Here is a 23,375-nt window from a genome sequence, read left to right on the forward strand (position 1 = left end):
TTAAATGTAGTCCCAGAGCACATTTGCCTATTTGGATTCTTTTTCTACTGAAAGTTCATGCATAATCCTCCAATCAGTATCCTCAAGTTATCATGCCCGAACTGCAGGAAGCGTATCCAGCGGAAAGCTATCCTCACCAAGAACTGATTTTTATTTCTGTATTTTTGTGTATAAGTGTGTGTCTGCTATGTGTGCGTGTGTATGGCATGTGTAAGTACATGCCTAGAGACCAGAGGAGTAAACCCAGTGTCCGGCTCTGCTACTTTCCTCCTATTCCCTTGAGACAGGCTTCTCATGAAACCCGGAGCTGGACGGGACGGCAGAAGGAAGGCCTCCCTCCGTCTCTGCTCTCCCATGTGCTGGGTTATAGGCGCACACATGGCCACGCCTGAGCTTTTACGTGGGTCCTGGGGATTTTCAATTAGGCCTTAGCCACTGAGCCATCTGCCCAGGCCCACATTATGGATATTTTCATGAGACTAGGACATTTTACATCATACCTTTTACACACATGCTGTTGATTTTCTACATGTGAAAAGGCCCATGCCATCTATCTGTATTTGTATCTGAAATCATAATAATTAAAATACCTCAGTTATATTTTAATATTTTGTGTTAGAAATTATCACAGTCTGAAAACTAGATGCGTTTTGGAGAAGGTCATCGGATTGAGGCTCTAGTTCTACTTTTTGACTTCTGGCCCAGAAGTTAAAGGTACAGACAACAAATACACTAATCACTAAGCGTGAGGACTATTTAATGCCGCGTTCATTCACCTTACCGAGTTATTGTGGATTCCAAGTTGAGTGCCAATAATTATTAAACTTCCCTTGGGTATGTGACATATGCGCATATCACGTTTGTAACAGACCGTCAGTTCAGAGAGGTGCGCAGACACGCGTGTGCATTCAGCCTGCTGAGCACCATGAAATGCTCGCTACCTGCTGGACATTGTTCTAAGTGCTCTGCTGACCCTTCTAGTCACTCCTACGACACAGGCGTCTTGATTTTCCCTCCCGCTAATATTTTAGCCCATTCGCCAAGTTGAGCTTAAATCCCGTTTCCTGTTCTAGGGGCAATCTGTTTCTTCCAACTATCTAGACTCAGTTACTGATGGCCCAGAGAATGCCTGCCCGCGTTACAGTGCTGTGTGCCAGCCAGTATCATGGCTCATCTTGTAAAATCAGGTAGGACTCTAACAAGAGAATCCTACGTGCCTTCAGGTCTTTAACTCCATTTCGGCAGAAACGCAGACAATGGGGGCATTCGATGAGAACCGGTGGAGGACGGCAGTTCATGTCATAACTTGCTCATTCATTTAACAGATGTCCATTAAGTGCCTACTATATGCGCAGCATCTTATCGAACACCCAAGATTAGCCTAGGGTTCAGACGAGTAGCTCAAAACCATTTGTGAAAGACAGTGTATCCGTTTCTTTTCTGTTGCTGTGATAAAACATAATGATCAAAAGTGAATTATGGGGGAAAGAGTTTCACTTTGCTTAGGGTTCCAGAGAGATGAGAGTCTATGAGAGTGGGGAGAGACAGCAACAAGCCAAGCATGGGGGTGGGAGCAGGAATCTCAGGGATTCCACATTTAACCTTAAGCACAAACCAGAGAGAGGGGGAAAGAGAGAGACAGAGCAAGGAGGAGAGAGAAAGAGAGCAAGAGAGAGGAAGAGAGAAAGAACAAGGGAGAGAGAAAGAGAGAGAACAATAGAGGGAGAGAGAACAAGAGAGAGAGGGAGAGAGAGCAAGAGAGAGAGAACTGTAAGTGATACGAAGCTTTGAATTCTCCAAGCTGACTAGCAGCATTGTCTCTGGCAAGGCAGCTTCTCCCCATAACCTCTTCAGGTGAAGCCACCTGCTGGAAATGAGTATGTAAATGCCTGAGCCTAGGGGGATACTTCTCATTCAAGGCACTGCAAACAGTTAGTATGGGCATTTTGGGCCCCTCAGGATAAAATGTGTACTGGTTTGGCAGGGGAAGAAGATAAAGCCAAATATATTTGTGACAGTGTTTCCTAACTCCATAGCCTGCTGCTTCACTATCCACTGATTGCTAAGTTCCCAGAAACATGTTTCAGCATTCTGCAACAACAACTGAAAGTAGAGGTCTCTTTCTCAAAGCACACACACACTCATACCCATTCAAACACGTACTCACATTCACACACATGCATGCTCACACACACACACACACACACACACACACACACACACACACATTCACACACACACACATTCACATGGATATGTGGCTCCAATTATACCTGGGTCTCTGCAAGTCATCATTCTAACAGAACCACTAGAACGGACCACATCTTTGGAAGGCTCTCACTGTTGCTTCTGAGGAAGACTCTGGTTTGGGTGAAGGATAGGCCACTGGGCACCTCCATCTGTGCCAGCAACTACAGCCTGAGAAGCCTGGATCCTCCTGGGGCTTAGAGAACCTCAGCTTGTCCCGAGTATAGCCTTCAATGCTGTGATGCAGCCATGCCAGCATCTCCTTTTAAGGGAGCATGGGGGCCACTGTGTGCCGTGATCTTTCCACTTGTCACCCCTCACCTTCTTTGGAAAATGGGGCAAGTCATGGTGAGGAGCACAGCCTTGGGTGCCAGGTGCAGCTGGGTCTGAATTCCAGCACTGCTACCCCTTGGCTGGGCACATTCCTTAAGTTCCATGAGCTCTGTTCATCCCCGTCAAAATGAAGAGTAAATTGTAGCACGCATGAAACTTAGAGCAGCATCCCCTTCCTTACCATTTCTAAGGCAAGATGATAGAGGGAAAAGTATGGGCTTTGACCCAGGATTTCAGTTTTGAAGCAGAGAAGGCCACCATCTCATAGAGGAAGCTGAGAAATCTGAGGCACCACAAAAATAGATCGGCAGGGGTGTTTCTTATTGTTTCACACTGGGCCAAAACCTCTTCAAATCTCATAGACATGTCAGAGAGGAAAGTTTAGGGGTTGACTGCACAGACATCCACATGTTCACAAAACACCTGAATTCATGTTCTAGAAAAGCCCCCCACCCCCCCACCCCGGCATGTACATCCCACAGGCAGCTCCCTGCTCAATACATGGTAACCTCCATTCAAGCTCCCCTAGACCACTGGTTCTCAAGCTGTGGGTCACGACTCTTTTGGGGTTCACGGGATGTCCCTTTCACAGGGGTCACCAAAGACCACTGGAAAACAGCGACATTTACATCATGATTCACCACAGCAGCAAAATTAAAGTTGTGAAGCAGCAGCAAAAATAATTTTATACCGGGAACTGTATTAAAGTGCTGCAGCGATCAGCCGGTTGAGGACCACGGTCCTACACTGTATTTCCCATTATCGCCTGTGGCATCAAAGCTAGACAAGTTGCTGGTTAGTAGAACTGTCACAGTGGTGAGCTTTCATTAGCCCACTTCCATTCCTTGGACCTGTATGTCTATTTCAGGGTTAAAAAAAAAGTAATTTACAAAACTGTGTATTTTCAAAGTAATTTTTATAGGAGGTGTCACTTGTTTACGAGCTCAGACTCATAAGAAAAACTGCCTGAGCTCAAATCCTGCTTCTGTACTTACATGCCGTGTGATCCTGGGCTAGAGAATGTTGTTCAAAGTAAACGATACACCAAATAATGCCTCAGCAGAGTACGGATACAGGGAGAAACAAATGCAGACGTGCTCTTTCCGGAGGAGCTTGGTCTTGCACCCAAACCCTGGCTCCACCAAAGGGAACACACTTGAGTTTTATGATCTTGTTATTTCATCAACCAATAAGATAAAACTGATATCACAGAAGAAGAGACTAACGGCCAGATGTCACATGAAGCACAAACGAACTTTGTCCCAGGCTCTTGCCTGTCTTGAAGCCTCGTTCATCTCCTCCAGAAACCATCTACTTCTGCCCCAGAGCTGCATACAGCCCTCTATTCCCTCTCCCTAAGATGCTGTTGTCGTTTCAACCTTAAACCTTTCTGTGGCTCTCGTGTTCCTGAACGTTAATAACTTCATATGCTCTATTGTTATTTTCTGTTAATTTGTTTATGGTAGGTTTGCCATATAGACTCAAATTGTTAAACTTCAGTGAGGGGAGAATTGAAATAAAGTTTTTCTTTTTCCTCCTCCGTGATCGAACTTGGGTCCCTGAATTTCTTTACTGATAAATAAAGTTACAATACTGTTCACTGTCCAGGGCTGTGGGAGAATTACAGGCATTAACAAGCAGCATGGAAGAGAAGCTCACATAATGGCTACTCGGTGGACGGCGGCTGCTGATATTTGCAGATAGTGCCATAAGATGAGTCATTTTAGTACTATGCAACAACTTCTCCACGACAGGGGAAAATGATCATTTCTGAAGGGGTAACAGGAGTCAGGTGAGAAGCGTGTGCTAAAATTGGAGGGGGGCAATTTTACTCTTTTGAATGAACGAATGAAACGAGGAATAATCCAATAGGATGAAGAATCACCCGAGAGGCTCGTTTATCAAAGAAAATTTATAGTGCAGTATGGCTCCACTGACGTGGACTCAGCGCAGCAGCCTGAATTTATCATCAAATTATTCTTAGAATTCACACAGATGCTCTGAAGAAAAGGCACTGTCTGGGACCCTGGACCCCGCTGGCTGGGGACAACCAATCTACCAAAGGACAGGGCAATAGAGATGCAAAAAATAAACAAAAGACAGAGAAAGACAGAGAGCTTGCGTGCCAAAGGAGTTAGAAGGCTTATAAAAATTATGAAAATAATCACATTTGGCTCAGTGTGGCGTTAAGGACTTCATTTTAGCAGTTATCACACAGCATTTTTAATGGAAAGAACTGGTCTACGGAACAGCAGTTCTGGAGCTGGTACTGGTGATACCACAAAACTGCTTTTACCTTTGCGACTCTTGCTGGCACTTCATCTGTGAGAAAGGACCGCCAAGAGGTCCTCTCCCCAGAGGACCAAGGTTAGGGAGCTAGTTAGAGCAAACTGGCTCAGACCTTTCGCTAAAAAAAGGTAGAGGCCTGCACGCTGAGGAAGACTGAGCACCATCGTGGTACAGAAAGCTTGGTCGGAAGGAGCTGTGACAGAGTTCTCAACCTGTGGGTAGCAACCCCTAGGGGCATCAAAAGACCCTTTTCCAGCTGTCCTGCATATCAGATATTTACATTATGGTTCATCACAATAGCAAAACCATAGTGAGGAAGTAGCGATGAAATAGTTTTATGGTTGGGCATCACCACAGCTTGAGGAACTGTACTAAAGCGCAGCAGCATTAGGAAGGTTGAGAAGCATTGTAAGGATGAGATAAAGCTCAGAAGGAAACACGGGGGGGGGGGGGGATTAAGGTGTAGGGTAGACTGTCCTTGACCTACGTGTGGCTCCACTCCCAAGAACCTCATCACCGCCAATACAATATCCTCGGTCCAAATGCATCGAACAAACCCGACCTACATCACAGCTTCTACCAGGCTACCTGAAATGTGTTTCGCACACTGGTATTCCCTTAGGCAAAATCATCTCACACAAACCTGCTTTTATAATTTAGGGTTGAGGGGCAGACAGACGGACGCTTTGAAGACATGACAGGGTGTGTTAAACAAAGCAAAATATAAAAAGGATGTCGAAAATGCATCACCGAGAATTGGTTGTTGCTGTTCCAGCTTCCTTTCTGTAGTGATAAAACAGTTGGACTAAAAATCAATTCAGGGGAAGAAAGGTGAAGAAAGATTTGTTAATCTTACACTTTCAGGCCCCAGCTCCTCACTGAAGGAAGTCAAGGCAGGAGCCTGAAGCAGAAACCATGGAGGGACCCTGCCTTCTGGTTCACTCTCTGGCTTGGTCACATGCTTATTCTCACTTCTCTTTCATACACAGCCCAGGACCAACTGCCTAGGGATGCCACTGTCCCTAGTAGTCTGGGCCCTCCTGTACCAGTCAGTAACCAGGACACTCCGCCAGACATTCGAAGGCCCGTGCGACCCAGTTCCTCATCTGATGCTTTCCCCTTGACAAACTTCAACACCGTTCCTCCAGACACGGCGCCTGGCTTCCAGGATGGTGCGCTACTCCTACCCATTTCACAGGCTCCAGCAATTACTTTCACACTCTCCTAAAGTAAAAAAAAAAAAAAAACATTAAACAAGCAAAACCATTTTAAGTCAGGAATCACTGAGTATCAAAACCACAGCCATGCCTGTATTTTTTTTCCCCTGCTGCTGGAGACTAGACGCTTTCTTCCTCATGCCCAGGGAGCCAGTGTTCCTGAAGGGGCTCTGTGAGTCTCAGATATATCCCTGGGAGGGAGCCTTCCTGCTCCTTGTGTGTCTGTGTCCCCTGGGCAAACCTTGGGGTGCTGTGCTTGCAAGGGCTCACAGCTTCCTCCAGTACAAAGCAGATGGTCGGTTCACAGCATCCTTTAGGCCTTTCTATCTCCTAGATGCTGCAGATTTAAGTGTAAGGTTTCAGATAGTGATAACCAATATTGCATGGAAGAGCATACACACATTGGTTACTGCTCAGTGGCTGCAATAAAACAGCATGACCAAGGAGACTTACAGAAGGCAGTTTCTTTGGGCTATGGTTCCAGAGGGACAGAGTCCACAATGGAGAAGTGTGGCCTCGAGCAGCAGGCATGACGGCAGGAGCAGGAGCTGACAGGCACATCTTCCTCACGACCATGAAGCAGAGAGTGAACTGAAGTGATGTGCTGTCTTCAAACTCTCAGAGCCCAACGTCCTGCAAGGTTGAGCCTCTTAAGCCTCCCTGAACAGACCACCAACTGTTCAAACACCAAGTGTTCAAACATCTGAGACTCAGTCAAAAAAGGACAATAAATAATATAGTTCTCAGTAGCTAGAGGTGTGCTGTTACTTTCATGATAAATTTTAGCCCCAAAGAATAACTAGTACAACAACAAAATATGCTAATTATTGCCTTCTGCCTCTGCTGACTGAGCCAGGGAGCAGACCACCACGCCATATCAGGGGCTGTGAGGTTTCCTTAGAATCCCCTGCGGGTTTGATTCTGTAACTCATCTACTTTGTCTCACAAAACACACCCAGAAACAAACAATGCCCACGCCCCGAAGGCCGTATTGCTCGCTGCAGTATTGATGAACCATACTCAGGGGTATCTATCATTCTAGTGACTTCAATTAGCTCCCAAACTGATTATTGATCAACCATCAGAGGCTCATTAGGAAGCAAAGCCCAGAATTCTTTGGCAATGAGGGGTTGACATACAGAGATGCTACGTGCTTCTGGTTTTGACTGCTACATGTGTGTGAAAGCAGGGCATTGGTCATGCTAAAATTGCTAAACTGAACAATAATTTTAAAGTGTTAATATTAATTACAATTAGTTTCTAAGACTTTGCTACTTTAATAAAAACCGTTTAGTGAAAAATGGGTAATTTAGCTTTAAAAGAATAAATTATTTTATGCCTCATTAGGAAGAAAATGTTTCTATTTGTAACAAGAGAAAACTGTACTTATTAATCTTAATCTGAGCTCACACTATTTTCAGCAGTTTAGAGGCAGTTTCTAATTTAAGGCTTTGAGTCTTGGGCAAGGGTTATTGGTTCTATTCATCTCTAAGAGACTCCTGTCTAGCATGTGTGCTCAGCAAAAATTCCTCAAGGCCCCTTCTTTGTGTCACAAAGAAGCCTTGTCCGATTTGACTTTAATACATTACTTCTTCACGTGATATAGGTTATGTAGCATACACACGGCAGCATATTATGTTTTATTCTTGATTCTGTTTGGTTTTAGCACATAAGGTAATTTTTCCTAAGTACAATAAAATAATTTAATGAATGTAATACTAAAATATGTACTTACTTTAGAATTATCAGAGACTTCTTATACAAAATGCCATTTTACCTAATAAACTCTTTTTCCAGGTAAAGAGGCAGGGCTGGAGAATTTTTTTTTTTAAGGCCCAGCTTATCTGACATTTCTTTTTAAATCACAGTTTGGCCACCACTCTTGCAATCCTACAGGGTCACAGAGTCCCTTAAGGGGCAATGTGCTTTCATACATGCATCTTCTGTGGATGACGTTCCCACAGGTCCTCTATCAGTAGGTGAAGGTGTTGGCTTCTTTAGGAAGCTGCCTGGAGGGAGGCATTTGTGCAGCCACTGACCTAACGCCATAGGCAGGCACATCCCACTAGCCTGGCTCAGCAGCATCCCGACTCTGTGTCAGCCGCCATGGTCCCCAGGACTCTCCCGTGCACTGAGAGGCCCCTCCCAAGCAGGTCTGTGTAAATGATCTGGATGCCACAAAGACAGCCCTGTAGCAGGCTTAGTTAGAGTTGAGGGGAGGACACTTTTCCTTTCACTCACTTAGGGCACAGATTCTGAGGTTTTGGATACATGCCCAATAATTCCACTCTCTCAGTCCTGCCGTGTTACACGTCACAGCCTCTTGGCACATACTTACTGCAAAGATACCGTCTACAAAAACAAGCCCACGTTCTATTTCTGAGCGACCTTGCACTAAGTTCAGGAACCAGGCTGTCGAGTCCAAAGCTGTGTCTTGTTTCCTGGTTTTAGCATCTCTGAACCAGGAGTAAGAGCAAGTAGATAGATGGTTATTGTGGCAATAAAACAAAACAACCCAAAGCTTGTGAAACTGTAGCCAGCACAGTAGGCGCTCAGTAAATGCTATTGCAGTTAAAATATCTCACCATTCTTTCATATGTGCTGTGGCCTGACTGTTTGCATTTCTGCAAATTCTTATTTCAGAATCCTAACTCCTGCGGTCATGGGATTAGGGGGAATACAAAGTGATTAAGTCACGGAGGTGGGAGGTGGGGTGGTTAGGAATGGGATTGCCGCCTACAAATGAGGTCTTAGGCTGGCCCTGTCCACCAGGGGACACAGCAAGGTGCTATGAGCCAGGAAGAAAGGCCAGGAGACCCTAGCCAGACAGTGAGACCAGCATATGTCATGATCTTGTAGTGCCCTCAGCCCCCAAACTGTGAGAAATGAATTTCTGTTGTTTTCTGAGCTGCTAGTTTTGTTACAGCAGCTCAAATAGATTCAGTCACAGTACGAGCCCACAAGAGTCCTAGCCCAGGCTCTGCTCACTTGCCTGTTCCTACACACCTGGGAGAGGCTGGGGAGCTAGGCGCTCCCTCTGCTTTTGTTTGTCTTATGGATCAAAGCAACTGACCTACAAAGAGACTTAATCCTTGCCTTACAAGTCAGTGGAGTAAGTCAGGAAGAGAGAGGCCCATTCAGAAAGTCCATGCATTGAAAAGAGCGTTCACAGGAAGCTCTCAGAGGCACCAGAATATGACTTTAATCTATTGTTTGCAGACGAAATACTCATCGACCAGGGCCTCCCTGAACACTGGTGGCAGGAGCCAAACAGTGGCTTCTGGCGACAAACAATGCATTTGAGCATCTGGCAATGCTGAAATGCACGATGAAAGGCCTTCAGATACACTAGAATCTCAGAGCCACCTGCCACTTCCAACAGCACTCGCCAGGGAAATGGCTGTCGTGCCTTCAATGTTGCATGTGTGTGCTAGGTGGCTGGGTGACCACGGTTTATGTATGAAATGCTTAAGCTGAGGGCACAAAGCACTTGAGATATAAAAGTCATAAAAGCCTCGCTCGCCCTCACTCGGAATCCTTTTCTCTCAATGAACGGTCTTCTGAAACTTGACCCCTGTCCTGTAAGTCTCAAATTGAATGCCTCTCGCTCTGTTATGAAGATGAAAGCGAGGGAGGGAGCGAGGGCTTTTTGTTCATGTGAGCAAGAAAGCTTTTTGAGCACTCAGCCTGCTCTTGATTGGAATCTAACCTCCCCCCTTCTTTAGTTTTTAAAAAAATTCTGTATGCACAATTGTTTGCTCTTGTAAATATGCACATGTGTGCAAACACAAGTGTGTGGAGGCTAGAGAGGCTCATGCTAGCTGTCCTTCCAATCTCTGTATCTCTCACTCTCTCTCCCCTCCCTCCGAGACAGGGTCTCTCATTGAATCTGCAGCAGGATGATTTACTAGACAGCAAACCCCAGGAATTCCGTCTCCACCTCGCAGAGCTGGAATTACAGGCAGAGGCCACTGTGCTTGGTATTTCATGCGGGTGCTGGGGGCCTGAACTCTGGTCTTCACCCTTGTGTGGCAACCCTTTTACGCACTGAGCTGTTTCCCCAGACCTTGGCCGTAGTTTTGTTTTACAGTCTCATTTGAGTAACTGTCATGACACCATCCAGCGACTAATCATCTTCCTAGATATGACTCCAGCGAAGAAGCCTGTGTTTTCCCCACTCTGTGCTTTAGCCCCGCTGCTGCATTTACTGGATATCTGCATCTCTCTCATCTCCTCTCCATCACTGCAAGACCCATTGTCCTCAGAAGTCTATCTTAGACTGATCTCTGCAGTGCTTCCAGGTCCTCACTGCGGACTTTGCATTGCCAAGGTCTGCTGGCATCGCCCATCTTTTAGTGTATAACGGTAGTCCTTCAGCATCCTGAGGGACAGGCGCCATAATGCCTCACAGGTACCAAGATCTGGGTGTCGATGCTCAGGTCCTTTGCACTAAAGAAATAACATATTTGTGCAAATACAAATAACGTGTTTGCACAGAATCTGTACACCCTCTTCCACACTTTAAATCACGTCTAGATTATTTACAATACAAACGTTGGGTACAAAGGTGCTATACCACGCTCCCCAGAGAACTGTGACAGGAACATGAGGTCCGTAAGTGTCCAGTAGAGATGCTGGTTTGGGGACCATTTTTGATCCATGATTGGCTGACTCCACAAATGAAGAGATCATGGGTATGCCTGGGGGTCAACTGTGACAGTGGCCTGGCAGTGTAACCACTAATTAAAAGGTACAGGACGTGGGCTAAAATACAGACAGGTGGAAGACTTCCTGTCAGGTGGGCAAGGTACTTCTGTCCCCCTGTGGGTCAGAGAGCCAATCATGTAAATGGCTGACAACAGTGCCTGGTGGGGGCTGGGAGCTACCTTGTTATGGTGGAGCTGGGCTTCTCTGAGAGCCTCTGAACTGGCAGGGCCTCCTCTTCTGACACAGGCGGGAGCCCAGACTTTCATTTGCAACCTGGCCATAAATTAGTTCTGAGACTCCACTTCCAAAATGAGGAGATTATGCTGACCATTTCTAGAGACCAATTTAGTAGCACAATTCTATCAGCCTACGTCATATTAAACCCAGAATGTCACATGAGGTATAAACCATGTGCATGTAGGTAGGTTGAAATGGATCACCAAATACAGTGGACTTAGATCCTGATGTCCTTTATATGTTTGCTTTGTTCTTACTGAGAATCAATTTCTAGTCCATTTTAAGATGAAAAATTGAGGAAAAGTTTATGTCCTGGTCAGTACTAGGTATATTTAGTATTATATTTATGCCATGTATATTATTACATGCATATATGGGTTTGATGATCAATGGCACACAAAGCTCCATAGTTTACTTACCCAAGACAAAAAAAACCCAATTAAGATGCCTGTCAATAATGGATTCTAGTCATTTAAGAGTCATAATTCTATATTTCAGGATATAACAGTTTGAGTAAAATACTCAGGGGTTGGCAACTGTCCTCAATATGAAACATTCTTTAGTATTTAATTTTTTTTTAGTAAAATATGCATTTTCTTTTTCATTTCCAAGCCAAATAATTTTGGGGAAAACAAGTCCATATTGCTCACTTAGACAGTCACATTTGTGTCTGTGTATCTGTGGTGCAGAAGCACCAATCATAAGCAATTTTCAAATCGCATTAATAAAATGAAAACTCTTCATAGGGATTAAGGGATACTCGTCATCGCTAACTAGCGAATACCCTAAAAAATATCCCAGTAAAGTTGTCAAACAGCTGTTGTCACAGAGACATGAAATGTCAACTTTATAAGCTGTAGTCATGGGGCATGGAAAGGAAGATTTGCTAACCATCCCTGAGTCAGTTCTGGAGCTGTCCACGGGGAGCCATACAGTACCTACACTTTTTTTGTTTCCATTCACGTAGCTAGCAGCTGAAGCAAGGGGGCAGATACAAAGCAAAGACATCATTGTCCATGTCTCTAAGATACTTATTTTGAAAAACACCCTTCCCAAGGAGCTTCATGGATAATGTGGCATTCCAATGAGGGCTTCAGTGTAGGAGATGTTTTTACATATTTTTTTTTCTCCTTATTGCCCTCTGTTCAGGATTTTGCTCTGAGACTCGGTCCTTTTTGTAGTTCATCTCAAAGGAATAAATTTTCATTTTTATTACAGGAATATATATTCCAAATACTTAAAATGCCCTTGAGGTAAAAGAAACACTTCACCGGAAAAAAATCTAATATAAGGCAAGTGTCTAGGGCTCCTTCAGAACCTTCGACCTTGCCTGGGGCATGCTGGCTCCAGCTTTATAAGCTCTCAAGACTAGAGGGAGGCTTCCCTCCCAGTTCTCTGAGGCTTAAAGTGACAGTATGATCCTTCTCACTCCCATTAAAACAATAACGAGCTCTTTGTATTTTAATGTGGCTCAAGGCTACATGTTTCCAACATACTTGAAGGCCAGGGTGGACACTGTGCTCAGCGTGTCTTCAATAGCTCCCTGAGTCAGTTCTGCAGAGTCTCAGAGATGGCACCCACCACAGCTTCTATCTGCCATCTATGTTGTTGGACAAATAGAACTGGGTTCAGAAGGATGAAGACAGAGACAAAAGGACCAGGACAATGGATCTTAGCAGTAATTACTATCTGATCACACATTTGACACATGGTATGGATAGGACTGAGTTCAAGCTAAGAGAGAGACAATGCTAAGGTACTCCAAATAGATATCCAGCTCTCTCTCTCTCACACACACACACATACACACACACACACACACACACACACACACACACACACACACACCTCCCTCCACCTCTCCTGGCATCCTGTCTAAGGTGGAGATCCAGCGTGGATTGATGGGTTTTGGTGAAGGAGCTGGAATTAGACTTTAGATGAGTCATTTACTGTCCGTGTGACCCTGCGTTAATCACTCAGCCGCAGTCCCTATTTGTAAACGCAGCTTAGGTCTGCTGCTTCGTGGGACTGCTGTGTGAAATCAACATTCTGATGCATCTGCCGAAACATCAGAGTGGGAAACCCTCATTTTCTCAGTTCTCTTCCTCATGATTCCACAGAACTTGAGGATGGATTACTTCTGGAGCATGGCTGGTCATGCGTGCCATTGATACACAAATCAATGGAGAATCAATTACACACAATTAACCATCGATTTCATGTGAGCTTATCCTGGTGCTTGTATTGATCTCTATTAGAATTACTTTACGACAGGCACTAAACTCTGTTCTGCAAAATGCCAAGGCAAAGGAACATTAACAGAAGACAAATAATTGTAAATCATAAGTTTATAAAATATGATTTAAAATACAGCATAACCTTAGGAGACTTTGGTAATGGGACAAGGCCTTTATCAGGTTGATTAAAGGCATTTTGGTTTTGAATGTCTCCTTTAACCCCCTGTGTCATAGTCCTCCTGTATCAGCTTTTCCTTGTTCAATTCCCCAGCTGATACTGTCTGTTTAGTTTCCTTATGCAAATTACCTCCCTTGTTTTTTTTTTCCCCCCGAAAAAAACTTCACTCTAAAAAAAAAACCAAAAAACTACATATAGGTTGAGGAAACTCTAACCCCCAAATATAGAGTCTCAATATGATTTTTAAAAATTTTGGGCTTTGAAACCTTTAAGAACTCCAGTGGTTAAAGTAAACACGAGATCATTTGGTAAAGACTATGCAAATAATTCAAAAATATGATCTTCCCTGCCCCCCAGCAGTGTGGCTAAGGAAGGCTCAATCTGTGTATGTGTAAAAAATATTTGAGATTACCAGTAACATTGTCCCTGATCTCTACATTGAATCCAGGAGACAGACCAGGACTGCTTACCATCATTGCTACTGATGATTAAGACAAGCATGATGAGCACGGCACTAGCAGACTGTGGTACTTACCCACAGTCCTGATCTTTACTGTAATTCAGCTTCCTTTTTCTCTCAGCACCTCAGAGGCCATAGCCATATAGTCATTCCTCTTTTCTGTTTATATCTGTTTCTATCTTCTTAAAAGAACTTGGTCTGAAACAAATACATTGTATTGTATTCTTGGTTCTCTCCCCCCTCCCCCATATGGAACAGTGCCTCATATTGGAAACAGTCAAAAAGTCAAAAGTCTTGACTGAATACTTAGTCTTTGTAACTTTCACTCAATATAGTAGGTGGAAGAGTTTGGTACTATTATGACTTCAGATGGAAAACTGATGCAGAGCTGGGAAGGCTGCGACTTAGTAGCCACCCACCCCTCCCCTTCCCTGATGCTTTATCAGAATTGATGGTGGCTAATTTTAAATGCCAGCCTGACAAGGCCACGGGCTGCCTGGTTTTCTAGTTAAACATCACTGCAGGTCTAACTCTAAGGGTGTTTCTAGATGGAACCATCACTCCGGCCAATGCACTGTGTAAAACAGACTGCTTTTCCCATCATATCTGGGTTTTATGCAATCCATCCATGGCCTGTATGGAACAGAACAGCTGCGAAATGGTGCCTCTATGTGCTGGGCCTGTGGTGGGACACTGGACTTTCTCACACTTAGAAAGTGAGTGGAACTTACAGGACCAGCCCTCCAGGTTTTCTCAGGCTTTTGCACTCAGACTAGAAACTATACCATTGATGCTTCAGGGTCTCCACTTTCCTAGATCAAGGTCTTGGGATATTTTCCTCCTCCACAACTGTGACAACTAATCCAGGCATGTGGTGCACACCTGTTATCCCAGCACTTGGGAGGTGACCACATTCCTGCTTCCTATTTGGTGTTCAAGGTCAGCCTCTAGTAAAGCATGAGTTTGAAGCTAGCCTGGGCTATGTATGACTTTGCACGCATGCATGCTTACACAGACACACACATACAAACTCACTCTCACAGGCAGCTCACCACCCATTGGTTGTGTTTCTTGGAGGAACCATGTCTAATATAGATGTTCAGAAAGGCTATTTGCTTTCTCAGAACCTTAAAAACAGCAATGACTGGAGCCGGGATACAAATACAACTTTATTTTCTACATAGCCTTGACTGTCTTTGAACTCACTCTGAAGACACACTGGCTTCAAACTGAGAGATGCACCTGACTCTGCCACTGGAGTGCTGGAATTAGAAGTGTGTGCCACCACCGCCTGGCCTATTGCTGGTTTCTTTCTTCCTTCCTTTCCTTCTTTTTTTCTCTTGGTTTTTGAGACAGCGTTTCTCTGTGTAACCCTGGCTGTCCTGGAAGTCACTCTGTAGGCTGGCTGATCACCAGAGTCAGACTCGGAGATCCACCTGACTCTGCCTCCAGAGTGCTGGGATTAAAGGCATGCCCCACCACTGCCTATTGCTGGTTCATTCTACTGTGTCAAACGTTCAACTCCAGCTTCAGAGATGAAGTCTGAGGACCCTGGATTACCATTCACTCTTTGGTTCACTCTTTTCTGTCTGTCAGATGTTTATATGAACACTGCTAAGCAGTACAGGCTGACGTCCAGACGCATGTCCAGTTGTTCACTTACATTTTTTTATTAAAGCAACTTTAACGCTACTGATTCTTATAAAAATGCCAAATGGGCAGGTGATAGATTACTTAACTTATCCTTATGGGGGGAGGGGGGAGAGACAGTAACATTTAGAGATCTGGTTTCAGAGCCATTCCCTAAAGCTATAACAACAGAAAGTGGCGGTAAAGGACACAGGCTCTGGGGCCAGCTCTGGTTTGAGTTTCCACTTTACCAGAGACTGTGCAAGCCAGGGCAAGCCTCACTATGCCCCTAGGTTCCCCGACCACAGATAAGGATGAGGAGCTCACCACCTTCTGGTGATGTTGTGTGGAGATCAGGTAATGTACTGGCACAGCAGCAAGTACACGCACAGTGAGTATGCTACATTGGGAGGCCTGACTCTCTGCGACTAGCTTCCTTTTCCTCCCGATGAACAAGATCTTCACGAAAGCAAACAACACACAAACCTTAGCAATAAACTGCCTAGCAAAAGATTGCACTGTCCAGGCATCCCTGAAGCTCCCAGGGACGATGTTTTGAGTTCTGGCCAACGAGCTACACAGGAGAGCATAATGTGTGTCTTTCATTGGGTCCCCCTGAGAGAGATAGGGCACTGCTTTTCCCTGTCTCCATTCTGTTTCAGGAGTGCAGAGGCAAAGGCTATGTCCCCGGAACTATGTACTACTGGTGCCGCTGGTTTTCTCTGAACAACAGACTGGACACAGCTGGTTCCTGAAGGGTTTTCTGGATATCAGCCCTGTGCTGCCAACCTTCAAACTCTTAGGAAAGAGCACAAACTTCTAAAGTATTCATGCCTTTATTTCTGGCATCTCTGTTTCTCAAGGCCAAACTGATCTTAAGTGCTTTAGCTTGCCCATCAAGGTAGTCTAAAAAAATCCAACTAGAGGCTTGAACCCATTTTGAGTCCACATTTTTTTTTCCCAAATAATAGCAAGATGGAACAAACATAGAAAAGGAGCTAGCTTACTCATCTTCAAGACTGATTCACCTTGCCTGGTAACTTGACTGGACTGAAAGTGTCTAGAAGATTGGTAAAGGAAACCCTTGGCTGTGTTGCTGAGAGTGTTTCCAGAGATAATTAGCTAAGGCAGGTGTGAATGCTTAACCTGACCCTGGGTGGTAATCATGTAATGGAACAAACTATGGGACAGAAAGGGGGAGGGAAAGGAAGCTCAGTTGTATAGGTAGGTGCTTCCTCCCCGTGTGGGTAGGTGCTCCCTTCTCTGCACCCTAGCAAACAGGATGACATGGCTCTGCTCTACTATGCTCTTTCAAGGAGCCAAGCAACCACAGAGCCAAGGAAAACCATGAGCCAGAATAATCTTTCCCCCTTTACATCATTTCTCCCATGTATCTGTCACCACAGTGACAAAATGATAAAGACAGCCAGAATTCAGTCTAATGTCACGAGCCTCTCTCCCCTGTTCTGAACCCCAGGGCTTCACGCTGTGTGTACCACGAATCTGTGCTCTATCTTATTCTGCTGACCAGACCGTTACAGTGTATGTTGTGATATCACCATGCAACCTAGACATATCAGATTCTGTTCTAATGTACGAGCAACTATAAACCATCTCTTTCTATTTGCATGCTATGGGCCAAAGCCTGCTGGGATGCTTGAATAATCAACAAGTGCTGGGGAGCAACATTTTAGAGTCAGGAGGTCCATGCATATGGCTGTCATACCTACTATGAGGCTGACTGTACTTTAAAATAGTGTGCTCATAAATAAGCTAATATATTTCCCAAAGGTTCACCTCCGACTTCCAGGTAGTTTCAGGGGTTTGTGGACAAAGGAGGAATGTCTGACTAGGAAATTAAATAGTAACCAAATTCTCTGAGGCTATGTACTTCTTACCCTTTCTTTAGTGGCCATTACGACATCACGAGCTATTCAAAATTCTACACATGATACAGCCAGAAGGTTATTTGTTTCTGAGCAAGACGTTAGTCAGTGTTAGTTAAACTAAACTTCATTCCTTCAACTCCTGATCTATTGTCAACTATCCTACACTTTTATTCTTTCTTCATGCAAACTAAGTATATATAAAATTCATAGATTTCATTTGGACAAGTGTCAGAATTTGTGTGTGTTTCGCATAAAGAGTAGGAAGAGACCAGCATCTCCTTTAAAATAAGTGTGTGTGTGTGTGTGTGTGTGTGTGTGTGTGTGTGCATGCACATGTGTTACACATGTGAGGGGGTGGGAAGGGTGGGGAAGTTCTCATTGAAGGTGATCTCTGGTCTCCACTGAGCATGATCTTTGAAGTGAATTTTTTTTTTTTCAGGAGTTCAAAACCATCTATAGATGATACTGCTTTGCCCTTCCCGTTTATCTCTTAATTCCCACAGTGACCTTGAGGGGTTGAATGAATGACAAGGTCATCTGATCTCTAATAACCAGAACCTGGCTGCTTCAGACTGTGGGCTGTGTGCTCTGAGGACACGAGTCAGCTGGCCTGATCCAGCTCCCAGGGCCTGCCGGATATCCAAGTGCAGTGGACAGAGGCCCAGGAGAGACTGGAGAGATTCCGCTTCATCCCTGCTCCATCCCCGCTCCATCCCCGCTCCATCCCCGCTCCATCCCCGTGCCGCCCAGCAGGCTCCTCTTGGATCTATCTGGTGGTGAAGTTGAACTTGGCTCCCAGGTCTCTGACCAACACAATTGGTTCAAAGCTCCTGTCCGTGGTGTTGTGACAACCAGCGGGGTGGTTTGGTAAAGTGTTAACAGTGGGTTTGGATTTCTAGGTAGAGAAAGCAGAATGAATACACCCTGCTTATTCTCCTTTATCAGAAGTACAAAGCTCCTTTAACATTTAAAAGTTTCTAGAAATGGTTGAAACCTTAGGTCATCAGAAATTGGCAGATCACACAAGGCACGGACAGGTAACTGGCCTTAGTCATCTAAAGCTCCATTTAATCAGGTATTTAATATACAGCTAGACCTTATAACATGCAAGTTTTGCAGGCTGCATGAAATCAAGGGAGAAATTAGCATGTAGATGTTAGCTATTCAATCCAGAATAAAAATGGGCTCTACAAAAATATTGTTGCTATGCTCGCACAAATGTAACTGCCTTCCAATATCATCTTGATACAAAAGTCTTAGCAAAGGGTCTGGGGAGATGCGATAATTAAGGATGATGGTTGCTATTCCAGAGGACCGGAGTTCAGTCCCCAGCCCCTGTGTCAGGCAGCTCACAGTTCCAGGCAATCTGACACCCTTTTCTGGACTTGCCAGGTACTGACATGTATATACATAAATAAAAATAAATCTTAAGAAAAAACAACTTTAGTGTATTTTTTAAACTTCTTAAAAAGTTTAATTAGTTAATGAACTCCTTTAATTAGCAAGTATTAATGGAGCATTAGAAATGCAATTTATCAAATTATATTTTACACACTTATCTCTTTAGAAACCAATAAAATATTAGATTAAGAAAAATATTAGTGGTTTCAAAAATAAAGTGGTCTTCAATTGTTTAGCTTTTTAAATGATATGCAATAGCCTAACTATAAGGTGAGTCAAATAAAGCAAATTATTATATGGATATAAAGATGTCTCCATGCCAAAAAAAAAAAAAAAAAAAGCAATTTTAATATAGTGTCATTACCAAACAACTAACAGACCTGAAACAGGGGAGGACACAGGGAGGAGGGTAGAGACAGGGAGACAGGCTTAGGATACGGCGCAGTCTTAGAACACTTGCCTGGTATGCAAGTGACCCTGGGCTCAGTGCCCAATTCTGTAAAATGCAAATAAACAACGAGAATGACAGAAATTAAAGCACTGACAACAGAGCAGCTCTAAATTGCTCCACACAAGAATGGCAATTTTAAGCAAAACACTCAGAAACTGAATACAGGTATCATGGACTCTAGCCGGTTAAAATGTGTGCAACTGAGGCATCTACATTCTGTTTTCTTAGAGCTTTTAACTGTGTGTGCGTGTTCTAAGTGAGCACATCCTCAGATGGTCCCTCCATATGAGGAGGGACTGGCAGAGGAATGTGCTGAGCACACGGCTACCTCAGCCGCTATTTTAACAAGAACATCCATCAGCACCACAACTTGAGGGAGCTCTAAAACACGCAGCTCCCACACACCAGGTACAAACTAAGAAGCCCACAAAGACGAAAGACCATGAACTTACTGTGTACAGCTCATTGAGAACCTTCATTAAGTCCTCGTGCAGTTGGAACGCGATCTCTTTGCTCTACAATTAAGAAGAAATCGAGAAAAAAATTAGCAATGTACAAGAAAATGTGTTTCGAAATTTCACATACTTTAGAGACCACTAACTTAAGATAGAAGGGTGCGTATAACAGAACAGAAACCCTACATGTCCTTAGAACAAAACTCCGGCTCCCACACTGACAGCATGGCCGGATGGTCTCTAGAGGATATTCAGGAACAGATGAGTGGGCATCCTGATGGCTTCCCCACTGGCCGTATGAGACCCTGTGGGAGTGAGCTGGGGACGTGTACACAGGGTGAAGGGTCGTGCTTGCTTAGGTGAGTTGAAGGCCCACTGTGGCGCATGCCTATAATCACACTGGTATTAGGAGGCTGAGGGGGGAGAAGAGTGAGTTTCATGCCAGTCTGAACCACTGTCTCAATCAAAAGACAGACGCCAGTGCCATGGCACTTGGCAGCGCCAGCCTGAGAGCCTGGGTTTACCCACATAAAGCAGGAAGGAGAGAACTGACGTTACAAAATGTCCTCTGACCACACGTGCAAGTTGGCACGGACGTCCTATACACGACAACAGGAAAACAGATGAAAAAAAGCCAAAAAGGGTGAGTCTGAGCGACCAGTGTTCCTCTTCAGTGTAATCACAGAGGCATTTTGTGGCGGTTCCCAAAGCAGCAAAGTCAGAGGAAACAAACACCCCAGTTCATGCAACTTTAAGAGAACCCTTCTGACGCTGTGATGCAGCGAGTCCGCCTGAGATCCGCACGCCTCTACCTCTGGCTTCTTATTGTTTTTCATGGAGACCAAACAGCACAGATCCAGTTTGATGGAGGGATGTCTGAATATTGCCTGCAGCAAGCTTTGTAAGTTATCTCAGAGGGAGCTGTACTGGCACATGCTCTGAGTTCCTCCTGTAGCCATCTATGGAGAATAGAGAGGGGGAGGTGGCTTCATCTACAGTGTGGGCCAGTGATGGAAGCATCGCTGGATCTTGGTCTAGGATGTATAGTTTTCTATGCTGCCTACGGGAGTGGGTACCAGAACGTAGGCCTTAAGGAGGCTCTCAGTTTCACCCAGCCTGGTCGCCTTGGCTAGGCATTCAGGAAGCTTTAGGCAAAGCCTCTGGTGATCACAGACCAAGCTGAACTGCCGTGTGTGGGGGCGGAGGGAAGGCAGTTGCTACAGCTGCTGAGGGCATCTGCTGACCACTGTGGACCAGGATTGACCATGGCCACTCTTGAGAACTGCATAGGGAAGGAGAGCCCATGATTACTCGGAGCCCCTTAGAAACACAGTGAGAGAAGACTGCTCCCCTAAAGATCGCCTGCAGGAGTTAAGATGATCCTCAGGTTTCTGATGTGTTTTGACAGGATTCTGGGATTCTGATCCAAGGGGAGAGAAAGTGATCAGAGCTGCAATTTAGTTAGTACTCGTTGGAGGCCTCCAATGCCCAGAGGTAAACTCTAAACTTCTTTCTAATTATTTATTAGTTATTTCAACTTTGATATTTCAAATGAGCCAAGCATTAAGTTTAGAACGAACGTTTGCAGGGTTGTCTTCTTCTCCGTAATAAAAATGAGTGAAGCGTGCTGAAGGACACTGCAAAAGGGGCTAACACAACCACCGCTATGACTTGATATGTTTCCGTCAGGTGTGTTTATCTAATGTTATAATGTTACAGCTATATCTCTGAGCCATAACTATTTTATCATAGCTACATACATTGATCTGTTCTACTCTTTTTTGTTATCACAGTTTTCTTCATGTACTTACATCATGTCCAGAATCACCGCTACCATCCAGGACTGTGCACCACCTACTCTTAAGTGTTTTTAGGCTTGTGATACATTTCCAGATGGATTTGAGATGTCTCGACTCATCCATACCTTTCCCTGTGTTTAGTTTCTATTGCTGTGATAAAAACCATGGCCCCAAAGGCAGCTTGGCAAGGGGAGTGCTTATTTCCTATCACGGTTTATAGCCCATCATGAAGGCAGTCAGGGCAGGAATTCCAGCAAGAACTTGGAGGCAGGAACGGAGGCAGAGGCCATGGTGGAATGCAATCAGAGGCCATGGTGGAATGCAATGGTGCTTACTGACTTGCCCATGTAGCTTGCTCAGTTTACTTTGCTGATACAACCTGGGGACCACTTACCTAGGGTTGGTACCACCCACAGTGGGCTGGGCCCTCCCACATCAATCATTAATGCTCCACAGACCAATCTGATGGAAGCGATTCCCCAGCTGGGAAGAGATCCCCCCTCTTCCCAGATGTGTCTAAGTTTGTTTGCCAGGCTGATAACAACCAGGGTAGTTTATTTACTTCATTTTCCACAAATCCAAGCCCCCACCCTGCCTGGTCACTGCTGCTGATCCTCAGGTCTGGCTTTCACCTCTCTGTACTTTCCCAGGCTCTTTGCTCTGCCTGCACTCTGCTCTCTTCCCTCTTCCAGATGCAGCCCTCACATTCTGAAATCATTCTTGCAAGTTGTTCCCCAGAGGGAAAAATCAGACCCTCCCTTTATATTGACTTCATGATTAACTCATTTATCACCATCCTGGGCATACTCTCTGGTGATTGAACATTTAAAGGCTGAAAGCAAACTGCCCATGTTCAAACTACTCTGTTAAAGACAGTCGACACGGTTTTCAAAGGTCTCAGATTTTTTTCCACTGGCCATGATGATGATGATGATGATGATGATAAAAAGATGCTACATATTCACTATGTCACAGGGTTTTATTCGATGGTCCTTAATGAACACTGAATATAAACTCTCATGTTCACTATACTTCCTTTTTCCCTTAAGGGAATAACACAGATTCAGATCTGACTTCTGCCCTCCAGAGCTCACCAACTCACAGACAAGCTGTATTTGCTTATTTTTCTGTTGCTATAGTAAAATGACAAATATCTGAAGCAGGGTAACTGTAAAAAGAAAGAACGGCATGTGTGTAGAACACACACACTACATGTACAGCCGTATGTCCCCCCTCCTCCCCGTCCCCGCTCACACACAAAGGTTTATTTGGCTCATAGTTCTGGAAGCAGAAAGGGCAAGACCCAGCTTGGTTTTGGTGAGGGCCTCACGGTGACAGCATTAACAGCAGGGGGAGAGTGCATGGAACAAGGGATTGTACTGCCAGATAAGCGAGAAAGGGGTCAAGTCACTCACAGGAGCTCAGGGGTCCCATCAAAGTAACCTCCAATCCTTTTCTGATCAGCTCCCCGGGTCCCAGGAACCTCCATTGACTGTTAATGGCACTACCTTGTCTCCCTCAGCCACACAGTTCCCGCTCTCCCAAAACGCGAGCTCCCGGAGGACAGACTCATGGTGTAGCATATAAAGAGTGTTAGAGTTAAGGGTCACTTTGGTGATCAGCGCCAGCCAGATCGCTGGTGCTGGAAACCTACAGGCATGTGGCCCGGAACTTTCAGAAAGGAGAGGACACAACTCAACAAAAGGCATAATTAATAGGAGCAACGTGGGCACACTGAGCAGTCAATCGAGTGACCTGTGTGGTTGGATTAAATGGCTGACTCAGAAGGTCTCTGGCTGTCATGGAGGAAGTGCTAAAGTAAACATATTGAGATGACCAACACAGG

General features: G+C 44.8%; 1 protein-coding gene across 3 annotated transcripts in view; it reads right to left on the reverse strand.

Annotated features, from left to right (window-relative positions):
• Srgap1 (SLIT-ROBO Rho GTPase activating protein 1) overlaps positions 1–23,375 on the reverse strand; it is a 260,889-nt gene that overhangs the window by 87,867 nt on the left and 149,647 nt on the right. For 2 of the 3 annotated variants that reach the window (XM_055611990.1, XM_055611989.1), the window contains exon 4: positions 19,728–19,790. In XM_055611990.1, coding sequence (XP_055467965.1) covers positions 19,728–19,790 — 63 coding nt within the window. Of the gene's footprint in view, positions 1–5,915; positions 6,033–19,727; positions 19,791–23,375 lie in introns of those variants that run through there. The other variant, XM_055611991.1, reaches the window with a different exon arrangement.

The sequence above is a fragment of the Psammomys obesus genome, unplaced genomic scaffold, assembly GCF_907164565.1.
Source record: "Psammomys obesus unplaced genomic scaffold, mPsaObe1.curated_primary_1811, whole genome shotgun sequence".
In the NCBI taxonomy this organism is placed as follows: Eukaryota; Metazoa; Chordata; class Mammalia; order Rodentia; family Muridae; genus Psammomys; species Psammomys obesus.